Source organism: Panthera uncia, chromosome X, assembly GCF_023721935.1.
Source record: "Panthera uncia isolate 11264 chromosome X, Puncia_PCG_1.0, whole genome shotgun sequence".
Lineage (NCBI taxonomy): Eukaryota > Metazoa > Chordata > Mammalia > Carnivora > Felidae > Panthera > Panthera uncia.
The window spans coordinates 37,087,254-37,099,080 of record NC_064817.1 but is presented as its reverse complement, the minus strand read 5'-3'; the positions used below and the strand labels follow the sequence as shown (position 1 = coordinate 37,099,080).

Genomic DNA, 11,827 nt, shown 5'->3' with positions numbered 1-11,827 from the left:
CCCCCCCCCCCCCCCCCCCCCCCCCCCGGGTCAAAAATAAAAAAAACAAAAACAAGAAAACAAGACAAGACGTAAAGAGTAACGTCAGCCATTTTATGTTGTCCTTTGCGTTCACAGGTGGAAAAGGAGAAGTTCCACAAATCTCAACATTGGGGCTTTTGCAACAATGTTAGGATGCTGGTGAGTGAAGATAAACCTGGAATAGGTGGAGAACTGCTTCCTGGGCAAAAGATGAAGCCTAAATACAGTGACTTTCCTAAAGGAGTGGGAAGCACTGCGCCATCCTGGATAGCTTTTGATAAGCAGGTGAGTCACCTGACATTGGGAGCCACGCAACCCCTTAACCAGTTACACATACGAAATAATAGGTACTGAGAAAATGGGATTCCTTAATGTAAATGTTAAGGCTAGTTCTTTTGAAAGGACACATTCAAGAACAAAAGTACCCTTGGGGCGCCTGGGGGGCCTGGTCGTTAAGCATCCAGCTCTTGGTTTCTGCTCAGGTCATGATCTCTCGCTCCGTGAGTTCGAGTCGCACATCTGCCTGCTTGGGATTCTCTCCCTCCTTCCATCTCTTTCCCTCTCTCAAAATAAGTAAACTTTAAAATAAAGGATAAAAGTACCCTAAACAAACAAAAGTTATCCCTGCTTCTCTTTCTGACCAGGCACACTGGTTGCCGGTGAACAATGTTTACCTTTCTTGCCTAATGCTTATCAGCTTTCCTGTCCTCTCCTCTCTGTCCCTCTGTGGCCACTTAGAGTCTGGTCAGAGTGTCACTTTGGCTTAGTGAGTTGCCAGTAACTAAGTCATTTTGTTTGATTTGAAATGTGCCATCAAATAGCCACAGAAAGATGTCTTCTCTTTTCTGCATATTAATTATGGTTCCCCCTCCCTGAGAACCAAAGGGGGACATGGCAAGAATTCTAGAAGTGAAGGAAAAAGGTGCCCTTATTAGATAAGAATCTGAACTTTTTAATGTGTATGTTTGTGCACATAACATACACACACATAATGGCGTATTGATCACTGATCGAGGCAATCCATTTGAATATCTTAAAAGGGACGAGGATCAAGGGGCGGCGGGGGTGGGGAACACAAGGTGACCAGTTATTTCCCATAAGGCAGTGGAATGGATATGTTGTGTTTATCACACAACCCTGTGTCATGGCCTCCTGTTCTGTTCTCCAAAAAGGGACCTGTTATTAGATTATTTAGGGTCCTGTAATTAAAAAATAATTCAGGACTAGATAAAGAATTCAGACCTTAATATGCTTAGTTTACCGGGTGGTTTTTTAGCAGCCTTAGCATGGATTAGTTGGCAGTTCTTTGATTCCAATTAAAATGTCTTCAAATTTGGTAAAAAGTGACATATTCTGTGTCATCTGTGTTAGAGTTGATCAATTAGAGCACATATTTTTTTTTTTTTTTTTTGAAGCCCAGTTCTGACACTTAACGGAGATCTAACAGACTGCAGGGGAGGCTTCTTTCCGGGGAAACCATCTCTGCTTTGAACATGAACCATTATTTCTCTCTTTCTCTCTCTCTCTTTAAATGTTTTAAAAAATTATTTTCCGTCCCTGGCCCAGTGCAGGACGCAGAGTTCAGAAGCAATTTCTGGGCTAGCTTCCCAGGATGGATCATGCATGGTTCCCTGTTATTATCGATCTCCTAGGTGTTTGCACATCATCATTCTGGAATATTTCATTTGCGAGGGACAAAGAAAAATTTCTTTTTTTTTAATTCTTGTGTCAAAAAGAGGGTATTGACAGTAGCTTAATCCACTACTGAATAAGTAATGTTGTAGGTGGCAATATATTAAACTGTTCTCTTGCACTGAAAGTAGAGAATTCATTTTATTTCATGTTTTTCTCAATATTTAACATGTGCCTTTCAAACCTATTTTGCAGCCCTTTAATTACTTATAAAATTATGTAGAATATTTCATGAAGTTGGAATAATTTTAGCTTCAAACTACTTGAGAAAATGAAGAGCTTGCTCATTTTAGCCTAACTAAATGCAACATAATTCTTTCAGTTATTTTGTTGGTCAACTTCAATTAAATATTCATTGAGCTTTAAATGAGACACGAAGACTATGAAATATTTACGTGCTCTGATGAGATTGTGAACTACACACTGGCTCCTGGTTAATACCCAGAGCAAATTATAAAGCGCTTTCCACATTCGTGGTCCAACAAAACAAGTCAACACCTGTTAATCATTTTTCTTAAAAATGAGACATTTTTCACTCGTCGCCAGTTTTTCTCCTAGCTTTTAATCATTGCAGTTTATCTAGGGTTACATTCTCAAACCGCAGAAAGTAGAAATCAAGGCAGCTCTTTGGAAAGTGTATTGAAATCTAATGTTTTTTTTAAGTGTATTTCTTTCAAGGGAGACAGGGATGGTGCGAGCTGGGGAGGGGTAGAGAGAAAGGGAGAGAGAGAGAACCCCCAAGCAGGCTCCACGCTGTCAGCACAGAGCCCGATGGGGGCTCAGACTCACGAACAGTGACATCATGACCTGAGCCGAAGTCAAGAGTCAGACGCCTCACCGACTGAGCCACCCAGGCGCCCCTCGATATCTCATATTTGTAATAGATGCCCCTGGCACCCACCCGCCCAGATCCACGTGTTGCGTGTTGCTCTTGGCCGAGGAGCATTGGCATCAGTACCCGGAGAAACCTGGACGGTTGCGCTGGCCCCTTCACCACAAGAGGAGGCAACAGATGACTGATGATTCGTCAAGGGCAAAAAGATGAGCTGCTTCGGGGCGCCTAGGGGGATCAGTCGGTTGAGCATCTGACTTTGGCTCAGGTCATGATGTCAACAGCTGTGTGCGTTCGAGCCCCACGTCGGGCTCTCTGCTGTTGGTGCAGAGCCCGCTTCAGATCCTCTGTCCCCCCCCCCCGCCCCGCCCCGCTGCGTGCTCCCAAAAAACAAACAGATGCTCAAAAACAAGATAAAAGCGAGCCTCTTCAAGGCCGGACAAGTCCGTAGTGTGGATTTAGGCCCCTGCCCCCTTGTGCGTCAGGCCAAGGCTAAACTTTACATGAGATTACACTCTTGCTTGGCTCATTTCCCTTCCCTTGGGTGCTCCTCTCACTCTTCAGATGTGTCTCCTAAGAGTGTGCCCATAATAAATCACATGGGCCTAACTCCCTGTTTCAGGCCCTGCTTCTGCAGAGCCCAGCCTAAGACAACATTCTGGGTTTTATCTGTGCTGCGGGCTCCGAGCTGTCAGCACAGAGCATGACGCGGGCCTCAAACTCGGGAACGGGGAGATCATGACCTGAGCTGAAGTCGGACGGTTAACCGGTTAACCGACTGAGCCACCCAGGCGCCCCACTCTCCCCTTCATTCTTACGGAGGGAGCACCAGTTTTCTCCTGGCTGGAGATGTGCCCACTGGAGAGTGTTCAGCTGCCCCAGGCTTCTTGAAGCCAGGGCTGTCCGGGCGACTCGCTTCTGGCTAGCGATGGATGGGATGAAGATTTATTGGGGAGGGCTCCTGGGAAAGTTATTTTTCTAATTAAAAGAGGCCCAGTGGATCTGTTTTTCCTGCTCTGTGTCCTACCTTTGTTTTCCTGTGTGGAACTAGGACATAATTCTTCAGCCATCTTGTGAGCACAGCAGGTATTAAAGGAGCCTAACACCCTGCTGGCACCATGGAGGCGCGGTTTCAGGCCCGGGCTGCCTCTTTCTGGACTTCTTGTGTCAGATGTTCTCAACCCAGGGAGGCCTCTGCAAATGTGTGGAGATGTTTTGGGTTGTCGAGGCAAGGGGGGCCCTTGCCTCGGGTACAGAATTCAAAGAGCACCCCAGACCTCAGGAATCAAGAGAGATAATATTTTAATGGACCGTCTTGAGGAAGCAGAATTAACGCCCACATTCACGATGAACAAAATAGCAGTATTTTATATAAAGACCGGCTCAGTAACCGCCATGCTGTAATACCGATTCCATCTTTCTTTAACATTTCGGCATTCTGATGTTTGGTTTCTCATGGAATTCTTGCATTCCTTTGGTTGTTTTAAATCGCCTTGCCCTTGGGCAGTCCGTGGTCCAGAGGTGCTGCTGCTTTTAAGTAGCTGGGGGCCAGCTGTGTATTTTACATCCTGCTGTATGGGGAGGGCAGCCCCAGGCTGGGGACGAGAATGGTCTTCCTAACACACCAGTCGGGCTGCCACTGAGAAACACAGTCCTACTTGCCAGAACCCCCTGGCGTTCGTTGGCGGGATTTATGCAAATGGCCAGAACGGTTTTGTGTGATACCGCGCCCGTGCCTCCCCGCCCCCCCCCCCAAAGACTAGCTATTTCACTGAATTCGTTTAAATTCAAGCAAGCACATATTCACCCACGCCAATTAGTGCCAGTTGTTATCCCAGCACCTCCGCGAGGAAGAAGCAGACGTGGATGATTGCTCCCTATAGATGAGGAGTCATTTGTAAGAAGCAGGCAGGGACCAGGGTTCTGAGACCGTGTGTTGGAGGCACTGGAACTAACTACCTGTGTGACCGTGGCTTCGTCACCTCACCTCTGAGTCTCCGTTACCTTGACTGGAATGAGAGCCTGGGCTGGCTGATTACTTTTTTTTTTAATTTTTTTAAAAAGTTTATTTATTTTGAGACAGAGCAAGCAGGGAAGGGGCAGAGAGAGAGAGAGAGAGAGAGAGAGAGACAGACAGACTCCCAAGCAGGCTCTACACAATCAGCACAGAGCCCGATGCAGGGCTGCAGCTCACAGACTGTGAGATCATGACCTGAGCTGAAATCAAGAGTCAGACCCTCAACCAACTGAGCCACCCAGGCGCCCCTGACTGACTCATTTCTAAAGCCCTTTAACCTCCGGCGGTCCATGCTCAAGACTTTTTAGGCTTAGTGTGTGACATGTCGTCTGTGACTCAAGGCAGCTTCTGCTTGTTCATCCTAGAACTGAGCCCACATCCTGGATCTCCTGGCCTGGGGTTCTTTCTAATGGCACCAGGTGCCTACGTTACTAATTGAAGTTTAGCATTTAGTAGTTGACGATGTGTTGCCGTTGTTCTTGTATATGATCGGCCCTTAGTTGCTTTTATAAAAAGTCAGACTAGTTAGAAATACTCCAATGACTGAATGTTTTTAGGACTTTTGTCTGGGTGTTAAGTGCCATTTGTCTCAACTCTACAATTATGCCCTCATTTCTTTTCCTTTGGCAGTGGCTCCTAGTTAGCCTAATTGGTTCGCTATTTTGCAAATGACTCTATTATAGTAAGTGGCAGGATAAAGGTTGATCCTATGGGGATGCATGCATTTCAAAATATTATTTCATTTTTTCCAGCTCTTGTAAACATAATCATTATAATCAGAAGTACGGGCCACAGAATTAGAATTTTTTTTTTTTTTTTTTATTTTTTGGGACAGAGAGAGACAGACAGAGCATGAACGGGGGACGGGCAGAGAGAGAGGGAGACACAGAATCTGAAACAGGCTCCAGGCTCCGAGCCATCAGCCCAGAGCCTGACGCGGGGCTCGAACTCACAGACCGCGAGATCGTGACCTGGCTGAAGTCGGACGCTTAACCGACTGCGCCACCCAGGCGCCCCCAGAATTAGAATTTTAATAGCTTTGCATTCATGGACATGGGGTTTGTGGTACGCTGAGTATGTGGTACCGTGTGAATCTTTACACTTTGAACAATATAAAAATAAATATTTAAAACACGATCTCTGTAGCGCCTTGATTTTTTTTTTTAAAGGTTTAAAAATTTTTACTTTTTTATTGACGTGTAGTTGACCTATGATTTGTTGGTTTCAGGTTTACAGCATAGCGATTCACCAATTATATATATTAGGAAGTGATCACCGTGGTAAATCTAGCTACCATCTGTCACCATACAGAGTTGTTACGATATTCTTAACTATGCTGTAGATTACATCCCGGTGTCTTATTTATTTTATAACTGTATTTCTGTATTTTAATCTCCTTCTGTATTTTGCCCATCCCTCTACCCACCCCCTCCCCTCTGGTAACCACCATATTATTCTTTGTATCTATGAGTCTATTTCTGTTTTGTATTGTTTGTTCATTCGTTTTATTTTTTAGATTCCACATAGAAATGAAGCCCTACAGTATTTGCCTTTCTCTGACTTATTTCACTTAGCATAATGCCTTTTGGTCCATCCATGTTGTTGCAAATGGTAAGATCTCATTCTCTTTTATGGTTGAATAATAAATATTCCATCACATATATATATATATATACACACACACACACACACATATATATATACACATATATATACACACGCACATATACACACGCACATATACACACGCACACGCATATGTGTATATATACATACACATATATACACATACGTATGTATATATACATACATATATACACACACACACATACACACATATACACACATAGACACACACACATAGACACACAGAGACAGACACACACACAGACACACACACACACAGACACACACACACACACACACACACACACACACACCACTTCTTTATCCATTCATCCATTGGTAGACACTTATGTTGCTTCCATATCTTGAGTGTTGTAAATAATGCCGCAGTGCAGTGAACATAAGGGTGTGTATATCTTCTCAAATTAGTGTTTTCTTCACATTAATACGCAGAAGTGGAATTGCTGGATCATATGGTAGCTCCAATTTTTAATTTTGTGAGACCCCTCCACACTGATTTTCATAGTGGCACCATTTCGCATTCCCACCAACAGTGCATGAGGGTTCCCTTTTCTCCACATGCTCACCAACCCTTGTTCTTTCTGGTCTTTTTGATAATAGCCATTCTGACAGGTGTAAAGTGATATCTCATTGTGGTTGTGATTTGTGTTTCCCTGATGATTGGTTATGTGAAGTTCTTTGCATCTGTCTGTTGGTCATCTACATGTCTTCTTTGGAGAAGTCTGTTCATGTCCGCTGCCCATTTTTTCGTTGGATTGTTTTTTTGATACTGAGTTATGTGAGTCTTTCATATACTTTGGATGCTAACCCCTTATCAGTTATATTATTTGCAAATACCTTCTCCCGTTCAGTAGGGTGCCTTTTTGTTTTGTTGATGGTTTCCCTCACTGTGCAAAAGCTTTTTACTTTTATGTGGTTCTCTTTGTTTAGTTTTGCTTTTGTGGCCTTTGCCTGAGGAAACCCAGACTGATGTCTAAGAGCTTATTGCCTGTGTTTTCTTCTAGGAGTTTATGGTTTCTGGTCTTGCATTTAAGTCTTTAATCAACCCTGAGTTTATTTTCGTAAATGGTATAAGAAACTGGTTCAGTTTCTTTCTTTCTTTCTTTCTTTCTTTCTTTCTTTCTTTCTTTCTTTCTTTTTTGCATGTAGTTGTCCAGCTTTCCCACCACCATTTGTGGAAGAGATCATCTGTTTCCCATTGGATATTCTTGCCTCCTTTGTTGAATATTAATTGACTATAAGCGTGGGTCTTAGTCACGTGGGTTTGTTTTTGGACTCTATTCCACTGATCTATGTGTCTGTTTTTGTGCCCGTACCTTACTGTGTTTTGATTACTACAGCTTTGTAGAATAGTTTGAAATCATGGAGCATGATACCTCCAGCTTTGTTATTCTTTCTAAAGACTGCTTTGGCTATTCAGGATCTTGTGTGGTTCCATATGTATTTTAGGATTATTCTAGTTTTGTGAAAAATGCGCCATTGGCATTTTGAAAGGGATTGTATTGAATCTATAGATTGCTTTGGGTGGTATGGACATTTTAACAATGTTAATTCTTCCAATCCATGACCATGGTATGTCTTTCCATTTATTTGTGTCATCTTGATTTTCTTTCATCAGGGTCCTAGTTTTCAGAGTTTACCTCCTAAGTTAAATTTATTCCTAAGTATTTTTTTCAGTTTTTCAATTAAGTTTTTAATTTCAATTCCAGTATAGTAACACATAGTGTCCTATTCGTTTCAGGTGTACAATATAGTGACTCAATTCTATACATTACTCAGTGCTCATCACAATGAGTGTGCTCTTAATCACCTTCACGTGTTTCACCCATCCCCCACCCACCTCCCCGCTGCTAACCATCAGTTTGTTCCCTATAGTTAAGAGTAAACTTTGTCTCTCCCTCTTTTCTCCTTTGCTCATTTGTTTCGTTTCTTAAATTCCACATATGAGTGAAATCATGCGTTATTTGTCTTTATCTGACTGACTTCTTAACAATGTACTCTCTGGCTCCACCCATGTCATTGCAGGCATTTTTTTTTTTTTTTTTGGATGCGATTATAAGTGGGATCATTTCCTTCATTTCTCTTTCTGACAGTTCATTATTAGGGCATAGAATGCAACAGATTTCCGTCTGCTGATTTTGTATCTTGCACCTTTACTGGACTTATTCTAATAGTTTGTTTTTGGTGAAATCTGTAGAGTTTTCTGTGTAAAGCATCCTGTGATCTGTAAATAGCAGTTGTAATTCTTCCTTTCCAACTTGGATGCCCTTTATTTCTTTTTCTTGCCCCATTGCTCCGGCTAGGATTTCCAAAAATGTGTTGCAGAGAGGAGGGGGGAGTGAGCATGCTTGTGCTGCTACTGATCGTAGAGGAAAAGCTTTCAGCATTTTACCATTGACTACGATGTTACCTATGGGTTTGTCATATGTAGCCGATAATGTGGCATATTATGTTGATTGATTTGTGGATATTGAATCATCCTTACATCCCTGGACTAAATCCCACTTGAACTTAGTGTATGATCCTTTTATGTATTGTTGAATTTGGTTTGCTGATGTTTTGTCAAAGTTTTGCATTTACGTTTATCAGGGATTCTGGCCTGTAATTTTCTTTTCCTGGGGTGTCTTTGGTTTTGGTGTCAGGGGAATGTCGGTCTCACGGAATGAGTTGGGGAGGGTTTCTTCTTGCATTTTTTTGCAATAGTTTGAGAAGGATATTAGGTATTAATTCTTCTTTAAATGTTTGGTAGAATTAACCTGTGAGGCCATGTGGTCCTGGACTTTTGTTTGTGGGAGGTTTTTTGTTTTGTTTTGTTTTGTTTCTTATTTAATTTCATTACTAGTGATGGGTCTGTTCAGATTTTCTATTACTTCCTGTTTCCGTCTTAGAAGATTGTATGTTTTAGGAATTTATCTGTTTCTTCTAGCTTGTCCCATTTGTTGGCATACAATTGTTTGTAATAGTCTCTTATGATTTTTTGTATTTCTGTGGTATGTTTCTCTTTTATTTCTTTTATTTATCCCCTCTTTCTTTTTTTCTTGATGAGTCTGGCTAAAGGTTTATCAATTCTGTTTATTTTTTCAACAAATCAGCTCATAGTTTCATTCATCTTTTCTGTTGTTCTTTTTAGTCTCTATTTCATTTTTTTCAGCTCTGATCTTTATTATTTCCTTCTTTCTACTAACTTTGTCTCCTTCTACTTTCTTTGCCTTCTGTTAATCATTGTTTCAAAGTCTACTTTGGGGGCGCCTGGGTGGCTCAGTCGGTTAAGCATCCGACTCTTGGTGTCAACTCAGTTCAGGAACTCACGGTTCCTGAATTTTAGCCTCGCACCCTGCTGTGCGCTGAGAGTGCAGAGCCTGCTTGGGATTCTCTCTCTCTCTCTCTCTCTCTCTCTCTGCTCCTCCCCCCCCCCACTCTGTCTCTCTCTCAAAATAAATATATAAAATTTAAAAAAGTATTTTGTCTGATGTAAGTATTGTTACCCCAGCTTTCTTTATGTTTCCATTTGCATGGAATATCTTTTTCCATCCCTTTACTTTTTTTAAATTTTTTATTCTAGAGAGAGAGATAGACTCTAGAGAGAGAAAGAAAAATGACTCTCGTCCATTACTTTCTTCTTCTTTTACTCTCTTCCCTTGTGGTTTGGTGACTTTCCTTACTGTTATGTTTGAATTCCTTTCTCTTTATTTTTTGCATGTCTATTATAGGTATTTCGTTTGTGGTTACCATGAGGTTCATATATAAAATGTATATAACGGCCTACTTTATTTTTTTTTTTATTTTTAAATGTTTTTACTTATTTTTGAGAGAGAGGGAGCCAGAGCATGAGTGGGGGAGGGGCAGAGAGAGAGGGAGACAGAATCCGAAGCAGGCTCCAGGCTCTGAGCTGTCAGCACAGAGCTCAATGTGGGGCTTGAACTCAAAAACTGTGAGATCCTAACCTGAGCCGAAGTCGGATGCCCAGCCGACTGAGCCATTCAGACACCCCTGTAACCGTCTATTGTAAGTCGATGGTGAATAAGTTTAAGCATCTTCCAAAGTCACTGTATTTTTGTCCCCCCCACCATGTTTTGTACTAAGGATATCATATTTTATATTCTATTGTTTTGTGACTCGCTTGACTAATTATTGTAGGTTTAGATGATTTTACTACTTTTGTCTTTTAACCTTCATACTAGCTATGTAGTTGGTCGATCTGCTATATTTATATGTTTACCTTAACCAGTGATATTTTGTTCTTTCATAATTTTCTTATTTCTAGTTATGGCCCTATACTTTTTTTTTTTAATTTTTTTTTAACGTTTATTTATTTTTGAGACAGAGACAGAGCATGAACGGGGGAGGGGCAGAGAGAGAGGGAGACACAGAATCAGAAGCAGACTCCAGGCTCCGAGCCATCAGCCCAGAGCCCGACGCGGGGCTCGAACTCACGGACTGCGAGATCGTGACCTGAGCCGAAGTCGGCCGCTTAACCGACTGAGCCACCCAGGCGCCCCTGAGTAGAGTATTCTTAATTGTAAATATTTTCCTCTCAGCAATTTGAATATATCATGCCACTCCCTTCTTCCCTGTACAGTTTCTTCTGAAAAATCAGTTGATAGTCTTATGGGGGTTCCGTTGTGCGTAACTTGTTTCCTCTCGTGTTTTTAAGATTCTCACTTTATTGGGGCGCCTGCGTGGCTCGGTCGGTTGGGCATCCGAGTCCGGCTCAGGTCATGGTCTCGCGGTCCGTGAGTTCGGGCCCCGCGTCGGGCTCTGTGCCGACCGCTCGGAGCCTGGAGCCTGCTTCGGATTCTGTGTCTCCCTGTCTCTCTCTGCCCCTCCCTAGCTCGTGCTCTGTCTCTCTCTCAAAAATAGATAAATGTTAAAAAATAAAATTAAAAAACAAATGTTCTCACTTGAACTTTATTCGCACATTGATTATAATGTGTCTTGATGTGGATCTCTTTGGGTTCATCTTGTTTAGGACTCTGTGCTTTCTGGACTTGGATATCTATTTTCTTTGCCAGGTTAGAGAAATTTGCAGCCATTATTTCTTCAGATAGGATTTTCGTCCCTTTCTTTCTCTTTTCTCCTTCTGAGACCCCTATAATGCTAATGTTAGCACACTTGATGTTGTCCCAGAGGTCTTTTAAACTGTCCTCATTGAAGGTAATTAATTAATGTGCTGTTCTGATCGGGTGATTTTTAAAAATTTATTTATTCACTTTGAGATAGAAAGAGCAAGCTGGAGAGGGGTGGAGAGAGGGAGAGAGAGAGAATACCAAGCAGGTTCCACACTGCCTGCACGGATCCTGATGCGGGGCTCAGATTCCCGAACGTGAGATCATGACCTGAGCCGAAATCTAGAGGCTTAACCCACTGAGCCACCCAGGCGCCCATGACTGGGTGGTTTCTACTACTCTGCCTTCCAAATTGCTGATCCCTTCTTCTGCAACCTCTAATCTGCTGTTGATTCTGTTTGGCAGTGTATCTGTGTGCTTTGTGCACCCTCTTGCTGTGGCTGGGTTGTGACTGTTGGGGACTTGCTGGGCCATGGGGCTGGCTATGAGGTCCAGCTGGGACAGCCACCCTGGAGGGCACTAGTGGGTGGGGCAGGCCCCCCCCCCCCCCCC

The 11,827-nt window shown here is 42.6% G+C and overlaps 1 protein-coding gene across 2 annotated transcripts in view; it reads left to right on the top strand.

Annotated features, from left to right (window-relative positions):
• EFHC2 (EF-hand domain containing 2) overlaps positions 1–11,827 on the top strand; it is a 212,067-nt gene that overhangs the window by 25,406 nt on the left and 174,834 nt on the right. The window contains exon 2 of one of the 2 annotated variants that reach the window (XM_049644581.1): positions 118–306. In XM_049644581.1, coding sequence (XP_049500538.1) covers positions 118–306 — 189 coding nt within the window. Of the gene's footprint in view, positions 1–117; positions 307–11,827 lie in introns of those variants that run through there. The other variant, XM_049644583.1, reaches the window with a different exon arrangement.